Source organism: Acanthisitta chloris, unplaced genomic scaffold (genome assembly GCF_000695815.1).
Source record: "Acanthisitta chloris isolate BGI_N310 unplaced genomic scaffold, ASM69581v1 scaffold23290, whole genome shotgun sequence".
Lineage (NCBI taxonomy): Eukaryota > Metazoa > Chordata > Aves > Passeriformes > Acanthisittidae > Acanthisitta > Acanthisitta chloris.
In genome coordinates, this window is record NW_008651492.1 from 20,069 (window position 1) to 43,389 (window position 23,321).

Consider the following 23,321-nt stretch of genomic DNA (forward strand, 5'->3'; position numbering starts at 1 on the left):
TATTTTAAACAAAAGGAAAGAGCCAGCATTCTGTTTGTTTAATGGCTGCGAGCTGATCGGATGTTGCACTACAGCTGTGTTTTGCTTTTAGACGCTATCACAGTGTTTACTTGCAGAGACAGGACAATGAGCTACAGGCAGAGGCTGGCAGGGAGATGCGACAGCAAAAGTAGCTAAATTGAGTGATTTTTCTTGTAATTCTGATACATTGCAGTACCCATTATCCACACACAAAACGAGAGGTGCTCCCATGGCCTTGCAGGCTGAGTAGCTAAAGTGGAGGGGATCATTATCTCTGTTGTGGGCAGGGATCTGATACTAATAGAATAAATAGGTACAGGTCTAAATTTTTACAGGTCTAAAGAAAGTCTTTATCACACTATGTATAAAACCAGTGCCATGTTCTTGCATCTGGTCATCAGTACAGATGTCCTTGTACTGAGAGAGAGGCTTGCCAACTTGTTTTTGCCACATGTCAGATTGAGAAGTGGGGCAGGGCAGGGGTGTAGTAATTGGTGCTGACAGAAGGTATATCCACCATCAGTGGCAGGTCTCACTCACTCCCTTTTTGGGTTGTACACCCTTGTGAAGCAGTGTATGCAGTGATAGGGCACACAACCCAGCAATAGGGTTCCTCTGAGAATTTGCTCTTTGCTAGTGTCTCTTCCACTGATGTCTCGGTGGAGTATCTCTTCATCACTGTTGGAGTTATGCAGTCAGAGTCAGGATTGTAGAATCACAGAATGGCTTGGATTGGAAGAGACTTTAAAGATCATCTAGTTCCAATCCCCTTGGTGTGGGCAGGGACACCTTCTGCGAGATCAGGTTGCTCAAAGCCACGTCCAACCAGTCCTTGAACACTTCCAGCTGTGAGGCATCCACAGCTTCTCTGGGCAACCTGTTCCAGTGCCTCAACACCCTCACAATAAAGAATTTATTCTTAATCTCTAGTCTAAACCCACTCTCAGTTTGAAGTCTCAGCAGTCCCTTGGGCGCCTTTAGTCCATGTGGACACCTCCTGTGTGGCTGGCAGATGATGGCCTGGGGAGAGTGAAACACTCCTCTAGGGGCAAAATCTTCCTCTCCTGAGAAGGGTGTCTAAGGTAATGTGATTTTCTTGCTGAGAAATCCTTCTCATCTCTCTGTAGTCTATGGAAAGATCTTAGACATTTAATTTTTATATCTGGTCTACATTCTTTTCTGAACTTGCTGTATTATTGGTTGCAAACCGTGCTGGGCTGCACCAAGACACAGCTGATTTTATTTTAGCAGTAGTATTACAATGTAATACTCTTCTAGGGCTACTGATAACAGAGCATCAGTAATGCTGTGCTGCTTCATTAATTCATATTTATTGTGTGCTTTGATGTTTCTGGAGCAAAGGTCTGACAAAGAAGCAAAATATTGTGACTACAGCTGATAAAGTGAGACAAAGGGAATAGATAAGGATCTGGCTTGCTACAGCATTTTGGTCAAATCTATTCTAGGTTGCATCAGTACAACCTCTGAGTGCCTTCCAGTAGTGCATTAAGAGATGCTACCAACATCTGCTACTTGTGAGTCATCCTCCTTTTCCTCTTTTCCCAGAGCTAGAAGAGTATGTGCTTTTTGGAAAGAAATATGCAGCTTTATATCCTATCTAGCATGTGCCTGGGGCACTAGAATGCTTGGCAGTCTGCTTAAATAAATACTAAAACTTTTCACATTGTTATAATACTTTGGAGTGGGTAGGAGAGATGGTTTTCCCTGTGTTATGCTGGGGGGGGGGGGAAAACCCCAGCATGGAAAGACCATGAAAGTTTGTCTGACTTGCATGTAGCATCAACATCAGAGTCAAAACCAGACCCCAAGTCTCCTAGTCCCTTGGTATTGCTTCTTAGCGATGAGTTGAGAAAGCACATTTGGCCATATGTGGCTTATCCAGGGTTAAGACTGTTCACCAAAGTGCTGGTGGGAAATGCCTTGCTTTCTGTGAGCCCAGATATGAAAACATTATACTGGAAACATTGGGAAGGTTTTTAGTCTCCCTTCCTCCTTCACTAGACATGTTATTGGGGTGGCTGCTGCAGTGTTTTATACACTCTAACTCTACCCAGGGGATGTAGCCATTGTCTTTACTGACATTAATTTCTCTTGCACCAACCTGCAAAGGAAGTCAGGGCTGGTGAGGCACAGAGCCTGGACCCCATTGGAAATTGCTGACAGAAAACGCTTGTTGTATTTGGTCTTGTTCTAAGCAAAGCCAACAGTTTGCTGCATCTTTGAATGTGCTGTTCATTTATCAAAAAGAACAGTGAGGTGGCTGAAATTTGTCAGGGAAGATGAAGGAGGCACAGTGTCTTATAAATCGGTCAGTTTGGAGCTCTCACTGTGAGTGATGTTTCTAAAATGCCAACATCATCTGTAATTACTCAAAATTGCACATAATTTATGTTGTGGTTGTTCACTACTCAGTATAGGAAAACACTTTAGAATTAACTTTGGATGATAAGATTTAATAAGAGCTTTCAAACATTTTTATCCTACTCATCTGTTTTGAGTTGTAAATGCAACATTGACTTTTGATTTCTTTAGTAGTTGGACAGCTGGCTGAATAGTAATTGAGAGTTTCAAGTATAGAGAAATCATGAAATGAAATTTCCTTGGATTAGTAGCAGAGATAGTTTTCTGTTTTGGGACTATATTTCTCATTTAACACATAGAAGTGTTTGTATTATCAGTAAAAAATAATTTTGCACTTGAGTTTTAGCTCAAAATACTATTGCCCACCTACCACCTATGCCATAGGCATCATTTACTAAGTCCCGAGAGGAAGTCCTCTTAAATCAAGGCTGTTGAGACAGGCTATCATTTCTGCAATGATTTCTTTTGAAATCTTCATAATTTTTTAAACTTCTTTGTGCTTCCATTTATTTGTCTGTATAAACCCTATGACTATTCTGCAGCAAAATTTGCAAAACACTTTGCAATCTCTGGACAATAGCATAGTCTATAGGCAGAATATGCATGTTTTTCCTTCCTTCTAGTGTACATCTAAAATGCAAGAGCATGGTCAGTAAGCACAAGATTGAGGATGTTGAAAGTATATACTTCAACTATTTAGTTTTCTTTTTGAGAATATAAACTAAACAAGAATTTTTGAAACCAAAAGGCTGCTCTGAGGTTGGAATAGGTCATATGCAGGCTGGGGCTCTGTTTATGTTACCATTAAAAAGTCACTGGAATGCTTTGTACATAATTATTTTCTACTTTTTCCATCTGTGGAACCTATGATCTTACAGAATATTTGGTTAAGGTCCTTCAAAAAGAAATGATCTTGCTGGACAGGTTGTCTCCCTTTGACTGCTCCAAGAATGATCCATGAAAAAAGGAAAACAATAAGGTCAAACAACCCATTATGTGTTAGCACTACTGCTTGGACCAAGAGGAACTTACCTATTCTGAGCTTGGAAACACTTTTTCTGTAAGTTCATGGTGATATATGTTATGTCTCAGGAAGGCAACCTGAACGTTATGGGGCTGTAAAAATCCTCCTGTCCAGGGGTGAATACTTCTACATTTAAAGGAAAAAGGGGCTTCTTGTTTCCTGCTTTCTCCATCATAACTGATTTGAGTGATCACCCGGTTAAGGCAATCTGTGGCACTTAGAGACCCACTGGGGACCAGCAATGGCTGTGGTGCTTTGCAGTGATCATGGCAGTGAACCCTACTCCCATTATAAAGGGGGAACATGGGTTATCTTCACTACCATTTCCAAGAGGACCTCTTGCCCTTCCTTTGTCCTTCCCACCTGAAAGGGATGGCCCTTGTGCTGAAGCACTGGTGTTAGTGGAGCCCAACATTAATAAGCTGTGCTGGGAGGTACAGGGCACTACACACTGTTCCAGGCTCTCTGCATGCTGCAAACCGCATTCAAATGATGTTTTCCATATTTTTTTCTTGGTAGAAAAGGCAAAATCAATTCAACACTCATCATGGTACTGTGATGCTGAGAAGGATCAGGGTGCACTCTGACTTACCTATGTTTATTTGGCAGGAAGAATCACAGAATCATCATAGAATCATAGAATTGCTTGGGTTGGAAGGGAGCTTATAGATCGTCTAGTTCCAACATTCCTACCATGGGCAGGAACACCTTTCACTAGACCAGGTTGCTCAGAGTTCTGTCCAACCTGGCCTTGAACATTTCCAGGAACACCTGGAAATAATAATCCTTTAACTAGGGATTCAGCTTCCCAAGATCCGTTATGAGTCTGGTAACCTTCACACTTCTGACAAAACAGCAACAAAATCTGACCTGTGTTATGACAGATGTTGTCATTATTATTGCTATTTTTTGATTCTATGACATAGTAAACACTTCTGCCTCTAGTATTAAACACTGTATCTCATGCACGTTTTAGAAAAAATTACAGGATCAGTCATCATGGAACTGGCTCATAAATATTAGGATGTGAGTTTGAAAATTCATATCCCCCAAGAGACCCATTCCTTAATGGTGAGTGTAATAACAAATGAGGTCTGAAAATGATATTCAGACAGTGTACTGTTTTCTACATCAGGTCTTAAAGTAATTGTGAAGTGACTGTCTTCTACCTCCTCCGCTATATTACTCTAATGTCTCTTGGGAAATACAGTATCAATATTGCACTGCTGCTTCTGCTCAGTCAGCAATGCAGGTGGCCTGATGTGCCACTTCGAAGGCCAACAGCAAAATATCTTGCATGTCAGTGGAGGCAGGATCTTCAGAAGGTTGATATAAGAAAGCAAAACTGAAAATCTGTCCCTAAAGTCTTGGTTTGGCAGTGAGACTACCCAGCTCCCATTGCTTTCCTTGGATCACAGCTCTGACTCCACCTCAGTTTCACCGCTGTCTCTGCTAATTTTCCTCTGTCTGTTTAAACAGGATGCACTGAGACAGATTATTACTGCATTACAGTCCAAATGAGAGGCAAATCACTGACCTTTATGCATGAGAATGAATCCCTTAGGTGATACAGCTGTTTTGCAGCAGTGGCTATCTTGGAGCACTCTGATGGCATATGCATTGCCCTGAGAGAGACAGGGCACAACTGTTTGAAACACAGCTCCTCCTCTTCTGAATGCTGCATATCTCAGCAGGCACAAATTGGGATGTCTTGGACAGACCCACTCCCTGTTTACAGCAGCTGCGTATGAAAAGAATACATTAAGGGCTATTTCTTGAGCAGAATGCTATGGGCTGCCTCACATCCTGACAGCAGCAGCAACATAGTCAGCTTGCAACAGTATGGATTTCTTTGCATCATCCTCACTTGTTATTGACCCCACCTTCTCTCCTGGATTTGATCTAACTGATAGCTAATCTAGCATAAAAAAAAGTGATCCAACCTGACAGCACCTCAGTAATAAGACTCTGGTAGCACAAAGGCAAAACCAACTGTATCTCCTCAACTTTAAATTTGTCCAGGTCAGAACTTTTCTGGAATCTGTAAGGCATCACTTGTCCCTCTTTTAAATGCCTCCTTTCTCTCACTCATGGCTAGAACAAGTAAGGTGTGGAGCAGATTTCTGGAAACCACCTGTCTCTCCAGTTTGATGGTTCCTGGGAGCTTTGCTCAGACAGCAGGCAATGAAGCAGGTTCTACCTTGTGCTATGTGAAAGTTCCACCAAGGAAAATCCAGGCATGGGCTAATAAATCATATTTCAAGGTGACTAAACTATAACTTCAGGGTTCCCCAAGGATCTGTGTCACTATTTGCTTTAATATCCAGAAAGGAATTGTAGGCAACAAGCGTGATGGTGGCACAAAATGGTTAAGAGCAATAAAAGCTGGAGGAGAAATGACAAAGTCAAGAGGGACCTAATAAAGCTGGATAAATGGGCAATGCAGCAGAGAATGAAAGAAAACCTTGCAAGAAAATTTCCACTAGAAAGAATGATGTTAACATTTTTATGCATTGTTGAGTTCTGTATTCTGCTCTGAAGAGACCTGGACTCTTGGCTTAAAGAACAGTGCTACTCTAAGCCTAGGTGTGATAACCAATGCAGTGTAAGAGATGGTAGGTCACACAATCTACCTAGACAAGACAGAGACAGGCAGTAGGAAGGTAAAATGAAAACATCAGAGACTGTAGTGTTTGTCACTGGTTGCTGGTAAAACCAAATGTAGAGCAGAGGGCTTGAGAATGCCATGACTAGGGCCAGACTCTGACCAGCAGGGATGAATCCCCAGATGCCAGGCCATTAAGTGAGAGAGAAGCAGGTCCAGAGTGTGATAGCATCATACAGATGGCCAAAGCAGGGGGAATGAATCACTCTTTGTCTAAGTCTTGGAGACAGAGTTTAGATGGGTTGCTTATCCCATATGCTCAGTTTTTAAGTGGCTGAAATTAGTAAAATGACTTGCACACACTGTTATTTTCCCCTCAGAACCATTGATTTTCAGCCACAGCTGACACTAGGGAGATTGTTCCTGTTCCTTTTGTGTGTGGGTTTTTTTTTTTTTTTTGTGAGAACTGGCAGCTGTGATAAAAGAAAGGTCATCAGAAGAACAAAATGAAATGTATAGTGGTAAAAGTTCTGTGCACTCAGACCAGACTCAGAGCACGGGGGGACTGGGGACACTGGTGAGGGCACTTGGGATCTGATATTTCTGCCCTTACACCAGGGCAATGGGTAGAGTGTGGGTCTCATGCAGGACTGGAACTGTCACTTGGAAGTGTCTGGTGGTGTGGCGAAGCCCAGTCCCTCTGCCATGGCAGGCTGAGCTCCCTGGCTGTAAACCATGAGCAGGTTTTATGTCATGCTGCAAATGTTCATGCACACAGCCAGGCCTGCCCTTGAGGAGCCCCAGGGCAGGAGGCTGAGGACCTGTGTGACCAGCACTCTTATTTCACTGACAGCCTCTAGCACCATACATTTCCTTTGGGCTTAGAGTCTTCTCTCCTCTTCTACTTTGGGCCTACTGAGCCCTGATATGTCTGAGAATAGATTCTTTTTATCTTTCATCAGTAAAAACAGAGGGTTCTTCGGTTTTGTTTGTGGGAGTGTGATAGACGTAAGTGTTGGTTGTTTGCATAGAGACTTCACAGACTGCAAAAACACTGTCACCTGTTCCATAAAATGTAAAAAGAAAAAGTGCCAGGCTGCCAAGTGCCTACTAAACACCAGCTGGTAAGTGTCACAACATCAAGCTGTGCAGCTATCGACTGTGCTCACAAGTTGAGGCAAACCTGAGGACAATGAGAGAGACTAATGGTGACATCCAGCTTAGGAAGGTGAGTTAAGAACCTGCTCTTCCTGCAGGGTCCCCTGTGGGGTGAGTGCAATCCCCTAGCAAAAGGTCCTTCCACCGGATGGAAGGACCAATCCCCTAGCTGCTGGTCCTTCCACACTGGGTGATACAAAGCATGGGAAGCTGGTCCCAGACTGTCTTGCAGAGACCACTTTTGGGGACTTCTGTGGAGTCAAAACAGACTATGGAGCAGCTTGTCCTGGGCAAACTCTCAGTAAATGCAAAAGGTTGAAGCCAATATCATGTTGGACTGTATTTTTATGACCCATCCTCCCACTCTGCCTACAATAAGGGAATTAACTATGGTGAAATGAGGATATGAAGGTCTTTTTGTTACTGTAGACTAAAAGGAGAAGCAGTAATGGTCTGAAAATACCAAACCATAGCTCTATGGAGGGACAAAGTTATCTATGTGCATTGCAGGCTTGTATGGCAGCAGGGTCTTATACTTCCCAGGGAGGGCTTTCAGCACGGTATGTATTGATGCAGTGGAAGACTGCCTAGAAGGGTTACAGAGCCTTAACACCTGGGGGGTTTAAGCATAAACAGGCATCTGCTTAAGATATATAAAACTAATAGTTAATTTAGACAGGGAGGTAGAATAGATGTCTTTCTCCCCTATGTTCTGTGATTCCTATCAGTGTCATAATCATATAATCATAGAATTTAAGGGTTGGAATGGACCTTACACATCATCTAGTCCCAATCCCCTCAGCCATCAATATGATATGCTAGGGTGAGGGCTACAGTATGAGTAAGAGAATACTTCAAATAATTTTCAGCGTTCTTTCTGCAGTGGTGTAAAGCAGATTCAATATGATATGTGAGGGTGAGGGCTACAGTAAGAGTAAGAGAATACTTAAACTAATTTTCAGCTTTCTTTCTGCAGTGGTGTAAAGCAGATTCAAGTGCTAAGCAGAATCAATGTCATATTGTGCTTGTGAAGGCACAGATTTTCATTGCATTAGATGAGCAAATGAGAAGTCACTAAAACATTTTTCCTTGGTGGGTGCATGGCTCTCCAGGGATGCATGACGTTGTATGAGTCTGTGGAAACAAGGCTCCTGTCTTAAATTGGTACAGCCTAAGATCAGGCAAAGTAGAGACTGCAGTGTTAGCCTAAGATTGGGCAAAGTAGAGACTGCAGTGTTTTATGCACATCTGCAACAGAGACTGAGCATGGTATGCACACGGCAAAAGTGTGGAAACTGGGTGGTTATGTCTGCACATCTATTTTCTGGGCAATTTGAGGTGCAGAGATTCCTTAGCTAGAAAGAAACCTGCAAATGCCATTGCAGACTGTTCTGCTTTCAGAAGCCTTTCACCACTTTTCATGAAACTTGTGCAATATTGTAATTTCCCAAGCCTTTCTCATTTATGTGTGCAAATGAGATAAGATTCAAGTGTAAAATGTTGATTGCACAGCAAGAATGACCATAAATAGATATTTCATGTTACCGTCTGTCATGTCTCTGAATGCATGAGACTCTGTCAAGGCTATGTAACTGGTTTCCAAACCAGTTTTCAATGACCCAGACATAAAGTTTCAAAAAAAATCACCCAAGACTTTCTTTTGACTTCAGCATGATTGGAACAGAAAAGTAACTAGTCTGGTGGGCTGCACTTTGGCTGATTCACTGCTAAGGGCAATGTCCAAGTGAACAGTGATAAAAGAAGCAGACAATCTGCTTGATTCTGCAAACTGAAGACTTGTCTCCTTGACACGATGCTGATGAGCCAATTTTTCTTGATGCTCAAGGCATGTAAAGCCACAGATAAGCAGTAACTGCTGTGTGCAAAGTAGTCAATAAATTGCCACCAGACTCTCCCTTCTGTTTAACTTTTATTAAAAGAGGTGCTAAGGTACTGTACTGTATGCAGTACATCATATTTATTACCAAAATTAACAAATATACAAAACTTATACATGTAATTTTCTTACATCCATTTATTGGTCTATAATACTGCATTTGTTCAAGTAGGTTATCTACAGTATGTAAACATCCCTTGGATTGACCTCACACAGATTAGGAAAGCCCATCTAACCCATGTAGTTACCAAATATAGCTTTTTCTTATTTTAAAATTTATTTGGCTTTCATTGGTAGAATCTAATCTTCACATTTGGCACATGGAAGAGACATCTACAGTGCAAAAGAGGCAGATTTTCTGGTTTTGTTCTGAGCAGTTTAGCGGAGTCATGGTTTTAAAGAGCCAAGAATAAATTTACACAAACTTGATAGGAGATGGATTAGTGTTAATGCCAATGACTCACAGATCAGCCATTAAACTAGAGTAGAAATTCAAAGCCTCTTCCCCAGCCTTCTCAGCTGGGTGGAAAAAACCCCAACCTCAGCCTTGTTTCTAAAGGATTAAAAAAGGACTCTGTTAGCAACAGAGAGGAGGTTTAGTTTACAAGGAGCCCTCTGAGATTCCAGTTTAAATTTTCTGCTTTGTGGATTTTTTTTCCTCTTGTTAGCAAGCAATTTTTTTCCTTTTTAAAGGGGGAAAAAATAACCAGTGGGGAACAACTTTCTGTGCTGGCAATTTCTCAGTGAGTTGGAGATTACAGTTGGAGTTTACAGATGTTTGAACTCAGACGTATAGAGCTCAGTAAGCTGCCATGTACAAAGTGGGGAGAGAAAGGAAGAGAGAGAGCAATGTCATTATGTTCCAGATGTGGAGCTCTCCAACTTTTCTATAAAAGCCAGGAAAAAACTTTCTTCCTTCTGCTTCTCATAGTTTCAAAAATGTGACTTAATTTAACTGAGTAAAGCTGATCCAAAGAGACCTTCATTTGCACCCTTCTTCCCATTCTCATCCAAGCACCGTATTGCTATTTTTTTAGGAGGCCTCACCCATGTCCATGGAAGCATCTGATGAGAATGGACCGAACTGGACACCATTTCACATGGAAAGCCCTCTGCCATTCCTCGTCTGTTACCACAGAGCCCCACTGCTGTCTGTGGCACCATACATTTCAGCCAGCTTTTTGAAGCGTGGCCCCCAGTCCGTCAGGTAGTCATAGCTCTGGTCTGAGTCTGTTGTCACCGACTGTAAGGAGCTGAGTGACTCCGCTACTGAGCCGTTCCCTTCAAACATGTATGTCTGCAGGGAGTCGAAGGGCGGCGCCCACAGGTCCATGTCAGCTTCGTACAGCTTGGCGAGCACGTAGTTGTGGACGTTGTTGTCCATGACGCATGCCTGAGGCACGTATCGGGAGAGGCTCTCTATTTCTGGGAGCATGTCCTGTCGGTTTTTCACCACCAGCTGGGCCTCCCGTGGGTTCCACATGGCAGCGATATCGAAGGCCTCCGTGTCCTCCTCCCCGCCACCCTCATCATCATACCTGACGATGTTCTCATGGATATTCTCCTCCTCATCGATGATGTATGGCTGCTTCCGCTGGCGCCGCATGGAGAGGATGAGGAGCACCAACACTGCAGGACGCAACGAAGACACAGGGCTGTCAGCAAGGAGGGAGATCTTGCCAGGGCTTCAGACTCTCTGCTGCCCTATTTTCCCCCTTGGTGAGCCCAACCAGCCCCTTGGATTTACAGAGCCGTGGCATTTGCAGACGGTGGGGTTTAGAAATCCCCCACCCTCATCAAAATTAGTAGCTTGAGGTCCTGCTAATCTATCCCTTTTCTCAGTTTAATTCTTAACTCTTGGTGACACTTACAACATGCATATCCAGCAGTGCTTGCAATGCAATGTGGCTATACTTGAGCCACTTTTAAGCTAGCCAGATCAGAGATCAGTAACAGTTTATCTGCAGCAGCACACAGCTCCATAGAGATAATTTTTTTTCTGCTGTGTGGCTGGGTTTTGCAGCCTGCTTTGGGGATGACTCTTGGGCTGGCCACTGCATGACAGAGATGGATGATGCTAAGGCATCACAGTGATATGTCTGCCTACACAGCAGAATACAGAGCTAGCCCTTTAGTCTGCTCCAAAGAATTTTTTATTAAACCGCAAGCCTCCTGCAGTGCTGCAGTGCTAATGCTCCTCATACTCTCTGTGCTTCTTAGCATGGGGAGAAGTGGTCATACAGGCATCGGAGACCTTTGCAATGAAAATGTGCCATCACTTGGTGACTGCATTTCCAGAGCCAAAATTCAGCAAATATTTTGGATGCTGAAATTTTGAATTGAGGTATCTAGGCTCCTTTGAAGGGTCAGAATTGAGGCATTTGTAAAGAATTTTTTCTGTATCCTACTTTGCTGCTCCTCAAAATGGGTTCCCTGAAATTTCAGGGAATGTATGTTTTGAACTAATATCTCACTACTTGAGAGAGTGAATGAGGGGACTGAAGTTCTTTTGATATCAAAAGCTAACAGGTGACGTAGAAAGTTTGGGCAAGGAAAGGATGAAATTTGTGGAGACGGAGCACACGCATGATGCTCAGCCACCAGTTATATGTAGTGCCTCAAGGAAAATGGATGGAGGTGGGGATATCTCCTGCCAAAAGACAAGAGACAGAACTGGGCTTACCACTCCTGTTTCCTGTGGGAGCATATGAGCAGAAACTGCTGAGGATGAGAAAGTAAGCTGCAGAAATATTTGCAGGCCATAGTTTGCCCCTGGTCCTACAGCCCAGAGTCTGAAGTCATATGCAGCTGACTACCCCATTTGGTCCTTGATTTGGCCCTTTAGGCACGTGTGTGTGTCTACAGATATGGATATACTTAGGGGTGTGTGTGTGTGTGTTTGTGTCATACACCTTTGGTGGATCAGCTGCCCCCTGGATAGAAATGAAAACTTTGTCCCCTCCCAAGAAGAAACCAAGGCTTTACCTAGTAGGACAAAGATACAGGCGAGGATGGCAATGAGTGCCCCTCTGCTCAGGCTGACAGGGAGGACATAGGCCTCCACGTTGCAGGACATCACCATGCCCTCATCGTCGCAGCTGCACACGTGTACAGTCAGTGTGCCTGTGCTGCTCAGCACGGGGCGGCCGTTGTCGCTGATCAGGATGGGGATGTAAAAGGTGTTCTGCTCGTGTTGTCTGAAGCCAGAGCGCCTTGTCAAAATCCATGCTGTATTGTCTAAGGGCAGAAAGTAAATGGAGAGAAGAGCTTATATGCAAAGACATTCAGCAGAGAAGGAAGATTGAAAAAATCAGCCCTAGACCAATATCCATTTTTTCTTCTCTCTTTTTTCTTCTTGTTTGTTTTTTCTTTTCTTTTTCTTTCTATTATCAGTTCATCACTAATCATAATTTCGCCTCTGCCTCCCCGATTCCAGTATTTTTTTAGGCCACAGCTCCAAAACTGAAAGGCATACACACCTTAGGAGTTGCCTTTATGCCTGCTGACAAAAAGTGTCCAGAACAAACTCATAATCTTCAGATTTAACTAAAAGAGCATTCGGAAGGCAAGACAGAAAAGAACAGTTGAACGCAACTTGTTGGTCCTGTTTGTTTGTGCTCAGCAGCTTTTCTACACCTCACACTTAGACACTGCCACCATTTCGGAGCTGACATATAACCCTTGTGGACATGTTACGGCACTCTTAATGTTTTTTGATACGTGGCATGGTCATCTGCTTGCAGTAATACGGAGACAAAGGTAAAAAACCAGCTTGCTATCCTAAAGCAGCAGTGAGTTGAAAATTTGCAACTAGGCAGCTTTTACAGTGAAATGCATGCAATTTCATTGATATTTCTGCTATTAAAAAAAGTCAGTGTCATAATTGTCAGAATCATTCTGCTTTCATTCGACCATTCTGCTTCATTTAGTGTGACTGCACGTTTTGTATAAGCACTTATATAAAAAAGAATAAAAATTATGCTGCTGAAAAAAATAGTAGAAGAGTGACCTAACAGCCAGTTGCTGTTGGTCATTTCAAGGGAAATTCCTGCCTTTGGGGCTTTTTCTTCCATATTCATCATGTTGTTTAAAATGTCAAAATTTCCCAGTGGCATTTGAATTATTGTCTACCTCCTCCCTCAAATTTCTCAGACTGTGCACCAAGTTTCCTTACGAGAAACTTGGATCCACTCTTTCAGAAGAAAAGTGGATTAATGAAGATACTCTTCTCAATTCTCATCTGATGAATGCCAAGGCAAAATCTTTGGAGATGAGTGTTGATTTTGTCAGGGCTGACTTTCAAGATTTTTGGCCTCAGAGACTTTTGGAAAGTGCATGACTGAATGTCTTCAATGTGATCTGGGTCACCAGGGAATGTAAAGGAATCTGCATGAAAATTGTTTTGTCTTATAAACATATCTGCAAATCTTGGGCCAACAAAAATAAATAAACAAAGATAAAAAACCACAGGTACTTTTTCTCTTCAGCAGACCTGCAAGCCCTGACCCTGTGTAGTGATGCTGTGTCATTTTTGGGATATCACCTTCATGCAGTTTCTTCTACTACTTAGTTTTAACTGTTTCCTGTTCCCTTGGTTCAAAAGAGGACATGTGGTCTGGCCATCTGTATCTCCAGGTTGTTACCAATGTACATTTGCTATGCTTGAAAGTGTAGGATGCTGGTCAGTTGTTCCCAGGTGGATTGGCACAGTGGGGCTGCTACCAGAAAAATGGCAAGAAACCTTCTGATCACAAGCAGACTGTGAAAAAAAACCCCTAAATTATCAACCTGTGATTGCTCCATTTCCTTATTATTTCCCCATCCATTCACTGCTAAAATTTAAATCTTTTTTTCTCCTAGTGCGGAGATTCAGGTTACATGCAGATGAATTCAGCTATACTATCTACTGTAGTCTGAACACCAGAAATGATTTGATGGCTTTTAGTGTTACATACAGCCAACTATGGAGCATATGCAAACTCAAGCTAAACTTGCTAGACTTGTCTGCTAGGCTTAAATTATACTCCAAGTTCTGTACTTTGTGCAGCAAATCTTATGGCATCAGACAGTACTAGCACACACAAGTATTGAGATGCCAGGTTTCACAGTTTGTGAGATTAGTTTGAATTTGGGACGTGTTTGTCTAAGGAATCTCAGGATCTTTTTTCTTGCATGTCAATGACATTTCAAGGTTTTACTCTGAAAACATAAAATTCTGAAGTGCATGTGCATGGCTGTATGAGAATATATAGTGAAATTGCAGTGTCTTGTTAAATCATGTGATCTCATGAGCAGAAGCTTTGAGGAAAAACCACCATGTGCAAAAGGAAATCCCAAAGTTGCTTAAAACTGATTATCTGCCAGTGTTTACTAATATCACCTTTGATATGTCATGCAGCTCTGACTATGTGCAGTGGGTATGGGCAGACATAGATATGTCTCTTCTCCCTACTAACAAGCAGTAGGACAAGAGGAAATGGCCTCAAGTTGCACCAGGAGAGGTTTAGATTGGCTATTAGGAAAAATTTCTTCACTGAAAGGGTGGTTAAGCAATGGGACAGGCTGTCCATGGTTGTGTCACCATCCCTGGAGATATTTAAAAGACACAAGTCCTTTTTTGCATGTGGGGCCCTTGGGGTTGTGGTTTAGTGATGGACCTGGCAGTATTAGGTTAATGGTTGCACTCAGTGATCTTGGAGGCATTTTCCTACCTAAATGATCCTATGATTCAGGAATGTGTCCCAAAATCCAGCAGAGAATATGGCTCCTATGCCACCCATGGCTCCTGGACAAGGGGTGTGTTGTGGACAGGAGCCCTTGCCTCCTGCAAACCTTTCTATTATCTCTCCTGGGGCACATGCAAGTGCTTTTTCTCCCTTGGGCAGTTTATGTGTCCTTTAGTATGTGCTCTCCAGCTATTAATACTACATCTTTTCCTCACTGGGCCAGTTTTATCACGAGGAAAAGCAGCCCAAAGGGCAGAAAATGGCAAAATGGCTGCATTTATGCTGTGTCAATGGAAATGTTTGAGTAATCTTAACTGTAGTAAATTGGTTGCTTTTCTCTTTCTTGACTCAGTCTTTTTAAACTGAATTACAATACAAGTCACAAATTCTATTCAGGTGACAGCAAAACTTCATTTTATGTAAAATTGCTCTTTGTGAGGGAAAAAGACTTCATTATTCTGAGTTGATTATACTTTGCTTGTAAAAGAAGTCACAGGCAGTGAACATGACTGAAGCTGTGCAAAATCAGCTAGTGAGAGATCTCAAGTGTTTTTAATCATTCTTTTTTCAGGCCAAACCCAAATTTCTATAATCTAATATTGAAAGGTAAATATGTATATATACCTTCTTCTGTAATGTGCTGACCATATCACCCATATCTTAAATGTTCCTGGTGTTAAAATTATCTTTGTAACTCTCAGGATTTAATTCTGGCCCCTTTGTTTTGCTTTGCTTTGTACTAGGCAGGAATCCAAATCATCTCTAAACAATCACTCTACCTGTTACTCTGCAACTGAAATGCATTGGTGCCAAAGCTTGTTTTGTGACTCATCAAAAGCCAATGTGATTTGATGTGCCAGTGCAGTGCGAAGGACATGCTGGAATGTGATGCAGCATGGCAGAAACTGGAATACACAATTTTCTTCCAAATTTGATATTTGCTAATCCCCAGCCATCAAGTGAAGAGGGCTTGTGAGGACATGAAAGCCCCATTATATTTACAAAAATATAGGCAAACATGATAAGAATGCACAATATTTTTCATCACAGCTTTCAGCACAGCATCTTTAGCTAGCAGAGGGGCTGGATGGTAGCACATAGCTACAACACTGAGCAGAGATGCTGAAGATTGCAGCATGGCAGGTCTTGCATTTGTGTGATCAGCAGGAGGTGAAAACTGAATTTCCCATGGGCATGCAGGCTGGTGTCTTCACGTGATTGAGAACAAGCCATGGAGCACCATCTTCTTGCAGTTTTCTGCTCAATTGGAAGTGATATACCTCCTTGGAGAGGTCAGGGGAATTTACCACCATGTAGGTCCAAACCTTGAGATCACAGCTAACCTCTTGCATTTGTGTGATCAGCAGGAGGTGAAAACTGAATTTCCCATGGGCATGCAGGCTGGTGTCTTCACGTGATTGAGAACAAGCCATGGAGCACCATCTTCTTGCAGTTTTCTGCTCAATTGGAAGTGATATACCTCCTTGGAGAGGTCAGGGGAATTTACCACCATGTAGGTCCAAACCTTGAGATCACAGCTAACCTAACACTGCAGAAAAACTGGAGATGACTAGCCCAGAAATTCTACAGGTCTTTAAAAACTGTAATAATTTTGAAGGGTTAGGAATAATATAAAGAAATATTTCACCAGGAGTGGGAGAATGAGCACAGGAAGCAGGCATTATGGACATCACTGGTTTGGGGAAAGTGTCACACTTTTTTTAAAGGATTTTCAGCTCACTGCTTTTGCATTCTGCTGAAGTGTGAGGTAGATCACAGTTTTAGGGAAGGAAGAAATAGCTAAAAACTTTTTCTAGGACAAATTTAATTGCAGTGCAGAGGACTGCCAGAGGCTTCCAGTGACAGGCTGCTGGTGGTATGACATTGATCCTGACCCTGCACCCATTAAAAAGGTTGCTCTCTTCAACAGTTACTGGTTCTCAAAGATGGTGGGCAGCAGTTAAGTTTCAACAGAAGATCAGCTCAGAGTTTCATCTGGAAATGAAGTAAGTTTATTTCATTGTTCATCCCATTCTTAGAGCAAGCCTCTTTTTCTAACTTTTCCCCAGCATAGTCTCACCTGGCCTTAAAAGTGGGGGAAGATGGTTTGCCAATGCCCTACAGCAGAAACTGAAGAGATGGGAGGTGCCAGCACAATACTCTGCTTCAACTCATATATCCTATACAGCCTTGGGAAGTCATTTGTGCCCAGATCATTGCAGCTACTTAACATGGTCTATCTTTCACTAATTTTACTGAACTCAAAGAGAACCAGGCGTGTAAGTAGCTTAATTTCTCCCTGCCCCAGATCCCTGTCTATAAAGGAGAACAATAGGATTTCTCTGTCTGCTGAAGATATGTGGAGAATGAATAGACTGAAGAAGTTCTCAGAGACCAAAATTACTAGAGCCAAAGAAATATGTAAAACAGCTCATCAGAATGCAAACTGTGATCTATCTGTTGCTCAGTATAAATCAAGGTTTTAATTGTTGCCAGGAAGGCTACATGTCTTGCAGTTTCTCTTACTGCTATATTGGACAACCAAGTAATCAGCACAATTGCTAATCTTAACAGTGCCTTCCCAGAGCCTGGGAAGTGTTGCTGTCTTGTGTTTACGTGCACAGGCTGTGACTAGCAAAGTGGGTTCTGTTTCTTGTCTGGCCACTCTGTGACATACAGTATAGCTACCTGCTCTGTGCCTAAGTTATATGATTTATATAGTTCTTAGTGGCCCCTAGATGAAAATAGAAGCATAAATTACTGTTACTGAAATGACTACTGCACTCCAAATTGCTGAGGCAGTAAATTAATCTTAATGTGGATATTTCCAATAGTCAGTGGTTTGATACTTAACATTTTTATTTCAGATTTGCAACCAATAGTACCCTAAGCTTCTTGTGATAGATATATGTATTTCTGGAAAGCTGGTATTTTTTAGAGAATAGCAGGCACAGCCATTCAGTCACTGCTGTCACTATAAATTATTGCAAGTATGGTCTTAGACAGAAAAAGTGCATCTGATGCTGGGAATTTTCTGAGTTTCTTTTTTTAGAACAATGCCTTGAGGATGAAATGAGCCTGGTTTGCCAAATGTTTTAGCAATAGTTGTGGTTTGTTTGCTCACTTATTTTGGCAATATGTATCAAAACTAAAAAAGAAGGAGACAAAGGGAGAAAGAAGGGGATCAAAATGCAAGAAATTTTGTGGGGAGGGTTAGGGGATGCTATAGAAAAAAACCACTTTTTTGAATGAAAAACATTAGCAGGGCTCCAGACTCTGCAAACAGCATGTTTTAAGACATGTTTGGATAGTGAAGGCATGGGCTTCTTTATTAATCTCTATGTTGCTCTTTCATATGCCTGAAGAGGCTCAGCACGGGGCTTATGAAAGTCAGGGTGACAAGTAGGCATGTGTGGGAGCTAGGGCAGCCTTGGAGGCTGGCCACGGATGCTGCAATGGCCTGTGTTTCTCCCCATTTATTCTGGAATCGCTTGCTGATTTCTGGTTCTTTACACACCAAACTCATACTGAAATCCAGCTCCTCAATACTGACCTTCAAAGCTCTGCAACAGGTCACTCAAGGTTGTCTCTCTTTCCCGATGAAGGCTGGTGTGGACCTGACCTCAGCACTGCTGTCTGCCCATGGAGCTCCTCTATCAACAGGAGTCAGGCAAAGGCCTGCCATGGCAGAGCTTTTCTGCAGGCTCCAAACCCACTAAATCTTCCTCAAAAGAATTAAATTCCACTGGTTAGAATGCTCAAATGCCAGCACTTTGCTATGAGTCTTCCCACTGGTGTTTCAGTTTCTACTTAGGTCATCTTACACAGACCTTTAGCTGTATGCCAAGTTAACCCCCTAAGGCTCTTCAAGTCTTCCCTACTTCCCTCTCTTCTATAAGGAAACAAGGATGTGCAAGGAGGAAGAAAAAAGTGCTTGTGGGAAAAGGCTGGAACAGCACAAGAACCTTCCCTTTTTCTGTGCCTGGGAGAAAACATGAAGAGTACAAAAAAGAGCAATCTAATTCCCTTCAGATTTGTCTCCTAGTTCCAGTTACTATCCTACCTTTAAGCATCTCCTTTTGAATGAATGCAATTTCCACTCCGATAATCCAAGATGCCTGCAGCCTGACCAAAAGACGTGAATTTGCACAAAACACTGGCACATTTCCTTGAGGAAGAAAAAGGGGCCTATTGCTAGAGAATATTTATAGAGACAAAAATATCATATAGCCTTCAAGTGTATTAAGTAATATGTCATTTTATTACTGCCTTTAAGGAGCAGGTGTCACTTGGTGTTATTTGAAATGGCAGTCTTATCACACAGTGTAAGTCACAGCCTCTCAAGTCCAACTCAGGCATTAGAAATTAGAGTAGCTAACTGTCTGTGTCCACTCTGATTACCTTGATTGTCCCTTAGAGTAAAGTTGGGGTTGTTGGCTGCCTCTGGAGCCAGGCTGTAGTAGAAGTGCTGACCCTCCTGCGGGTCATCCCTGTCGATGGCGCTCACTGTCTGGATCAGCTACAGATTATACGAAAAAAGTGGAAACAGGTGAGAAGCAAAATATTTATAATGTAAATAAACTAACATAAAGTATATTTTTAGATGTATAAAATATGAGCAACTGAGCATTTGAATAAAATAGCAGAGGTCTGATAGATAGATCAACAAGAGAGTTAAAACCTTGTAGGCTTCATTTATTCTGCTATAGTCAAGCACATCACTTTTAAACAAAGGAGGACATCGTCAGATTGCTTCAAACAACAGACACTTTCTTCTCATGCCTCTCTATCTACTGTTGCACGTTTCTTTTTGTCTTATGAGGGCTCAGGGTTTTCATTGTGCATTAGAGAACTTGTAAGAAAGCCCATACTGATTTTCAGCTTGATTTTGCATGTAGAAGAGGATGTCAGGTTGATTATTTTACCATTCTTTTAATTTTAAATCAATTAAAGTCTTTCCAATATGTCAGCGGAAAAGAAAGAGAGAAAAGCCAACCATGCAGACACTCTACGTATGCAATAAATAACACCAAACTAAAGAAACTAAAACAATGTTAAATCCAGAAAGAGATTTTTCACCTCACCTACAGAGGCTTAGTAAAGTAGGTCTAACAGCTTGAAGCCCAATGAGCTCCATCTGAATAAACATTCTGACATCTTTTTAGACAAGGAATAAATCTTCACCTGAATTCTTGTATTCAAAAGTTATTTTGGGATTCAAAGGCAAATGACAGACCCATAAAGTCTTATTCACAGTTTTAAAACTGATTTCAGAACTTCTTAAAATGTGGCAACAGAATTTGTCTTTCTCTGCTGGAGGAACTAGTCCAAATTAGCATGCATAATGAGCTCAGAAAGCTTATTATTTAGGACACTCGCCCTTCAAAAACAGGAAAAAAGGCTAGGCAATGATTTCTATTCACTGTATTACTAAGAACTTCTGTAAACTAGTGAGATGAAAATATCCTGTGTATGCTAGTTGTGAGGACAGTTGTCTCAGCAGTGAGTAGCTATTTCATTCTGCTTCACAGTAAGCTGGAAGAAGCTTCAGTGAACACACAATGATATTACTAGCATAACTTTTCCTTCACAAATCATGTGAGGTGTGTCTATGTGTTTAAACTATGTAGTCAGCTTTGCATTAGGAGGCACCAGTCCCCACTGTGGACTCTGGGCAGTGAAGCAACAGGTTGCCTCCCCACAAGTTACCAGCAGTAAAGCTTGCATCAGGTCCAGCAAGGGTGAGCTTATGTTCATCTGTGACACAAGCGACCTTGTTCAAGGGCTTTGATGAGGTTTTGGAAGGGAGGCTTCACCACTTGCTTGAAGGTGCTGGTTTTCAGTGTGTGGGATGGGAAGTCCTGTGTTGTTTTTGGCTGTCATCTCCAGCTCACAACAGAACATATTCTCTTTGACATTCCTTTGAAGTTGATGTAGTATGTCATGTCCAGCTCCCATAAGTCCATAAGATTCTTATAACATTTAACAGTAAGACTTGTCTGTCACACGTGGGCTGGGCTGACTCTGTGGCACGTTTCTCAAAATTTCTCCTCTTTTTGATGCTGCTACAGGACACATCAGGTGTTTGCCTGCTGGTTCCTATCTAAGGGAAGGCTCTATTTCAGTCATGAGATGCATTGCACAGAGAGTCTAGAAACTACTACGGGAGGAAAAAATAGAGGTATGGAAAGAAAAAACAGGTGCTATATATGATGCTAATCCCAGTGTGATGTGCTTGCTTTTGCAATGAAGTGCAGACAGCTGCTGCTGCTGTGAGTTCAGATTAAAAGCGTTAGCCAAGCCCTCTTTCCAAAACACACTTTCTGACATGCTATCTCCATGTAGGACAGCAACCCCTCCCCACCCCTGGTGTTAAAAACACTTCTCACCTGCCCTGCTTTGGCATTTTCACAAACAAAAGCTTCATAAAACCTTGCAAACTCTGGCGCGTTATCGTTCACATCCAGGACTTTCACCGTCACAGAGACACTGCCCACCTGTGAGGGGTTATCTAGAAGGAGGAGGTACAACGTAAAGAAAGGCAATATATGGGAAGGGAAAGTGGCTACTCCTTACTCTGCTCAAGAAGTAAAGCAGGTTTTTCTCTACTAGCTTGCACTAAATGACATTTTTCCCATCGGGAACTGTGGGCATTGTGTGACTCAGAGTGAAGTTGCAAATGCTGCTCTCTGTCTATCCTGGCTTCCCAGCTAATCACATCATTTACAAATGAATTCTGTAAAAGGCTTCAATCTGGTTCAGTCTAGTGGAACTATTTCTATAACAAAAGTTTTAGACAATGCCCTTTATTGTTTTATTGCCCTTTGACTGGGCAATACTCTTTGTTGAGCTTTGGTACTGGTGGCATGACTTAGGAAGGGACCCTTTTAAGGATAGACTTGTTATTTGGAGCTTGTTAAAAATGGTAGTTCTCTAGCTCAGATATGCTTTTACTCACAATTTATGTTCCTTGAACTCAAAAAATAGTGTCAAGTCTTTGATACTTTGTACAGAGGGGTTTAAAATGTAATAACACATGAAATTGTACAGAAAAGCTTTCAGTGAAGCTTAAAATTGCAATGAAAATTTTACATTCTGCATGACATCATTTGTGATGTTTCTGTCCCACTGGTTCATTAGTTTTCTTTGCCAGTAAATCCATACATCATTTCACATATCTTCACAATTTCCAAACTAAGTGGCCACAGAATAATTTGTTTTTCTTACTGTGTTTTTTCTGCCCCAGATCATCTTTTTTTACCTTATTTAATGATAAAATGAAACTTTAATCAGAAAGAAAAAATATTAACAGGTCAGAAAAGGTGCAAAAATCCAGAAAATTCTTTAAAATGAGTATTTTCTTTTTTCTTTTTAGCCATACTACTTCATGTGTATATCTCCAAATATATCTCCTTTTATAGCAATAAATGATATGTTCATATAAACAATAGAGAGATTTTATACACTCTGGAATTTTCTTAAATGTTCAGTGTACTGTATTCCACAACATGTGTCACATTGTGTCATTGAGGTAATACTCAAACTATATGTTTTCTCCCTAATTTGTAATTTAATCCTTCAGCTACCCACATATCCATACACATATCTTGCTAACACACCTGTCGTCGTGGCAGATGAGCATCTGCATTTGCACTCTTAGTAATACTGATCTAACCTTTAACATTAGGAGCTTTATTCAGGGTGCACAACTATGACATTTTTGACACTATTTGCTAAATTAAAATATTGTGCTGCCCATGTACAGAGAAAAACTGACAGAGGATTGATGGAGGATGAATCAAAGGAAGACATGCTTTCATATTGCTCTCACCCTTGAGTGCTGCTACAGGGGCAGCTTTTACAGACTAATGTGCAATGGCCATCGGTGGCTGAAAATATAACTAGTGTCAAAATAGATGGGGGTGAGCTCTCACTACATAAAAGGGCACAGTAAAGCGTCATGTGATGGAACAGCCTGCAAATATGTGACAGAGTCACTCCAAGTCTTGTGAAATATTCCCTCTGCTCTTCAAGTTGGATGATTGAAATTTGGGCAAGCTTCTTGAAACTTTTTTCTGTTCAAACTGCCTTATATCTCTGCCACAGTCTGGATGTGCAGCAAGTTCTCTCAGACACAAGGAATGACTCAGCTATTGGCAGTAAGCTTCTATAAAGCTGCTGCTGAGTAGATGAATGGAGATCCTGAGCAAAAGCTATGTGAACCAAAGTAACTTCAGGTGAAGACTGAGTGAACCTTTTATTTGATTATATATCCCAAGCTCCTTTATAAAGCTTACGTCTGTGACTATTTCAAACTCAGCTAAATTTTTCATACTGACACTATGAAATGATGAGCACCTCCTTGTTCTCATAGCTTTGGAAAATACCTGGCATGGATGAATCCTGAGCTCATTGTAAAACCCCAAGGCATAACAAGTTCAGCATACTAGAAGATCCCAAAACACTCTGGCCCAAATTATTTATGTGGTAAGCAGATGATGATGGCAT

General features: G+C 41.7%; 1 protein-coding gene across 1 annotated transcript in view; it reads right to left on the minus strand.

The window, feature by feature from the left end:
- Positions 1-9,154: 9,154 nt before the first annotated feature.
- CDH20 (cadherin 20, type 2) overlaps positions 9,155-23,321 on the minus strand; it is a 37,904-nt gene continuing 23,737 nt past the window's right edge. The window contains exons 8-11 of the mRNA XM_009073549.1: positions 21,203-21,324; positions 19,215-19,332; positions 12,073-12,324; positions 9,155-10,716 (exon numbers count right to left, since the gene is read on the minus strand). Of these exons, the coding sequence (XP_009071797.1) occupies positions 10,217-10,716; positions 12,073-12,324; positions 19,215-19,332; positions 21,203-21,324 (992 nt within the window). The 3' untranslated portion in view covers positions 9,155-10,216. The remainder of the gene's footprint in view (positions 10,717-12,072; positions 12,325-19,214; positions 19,333-21,202; positions 21,325-23,321) is intronic.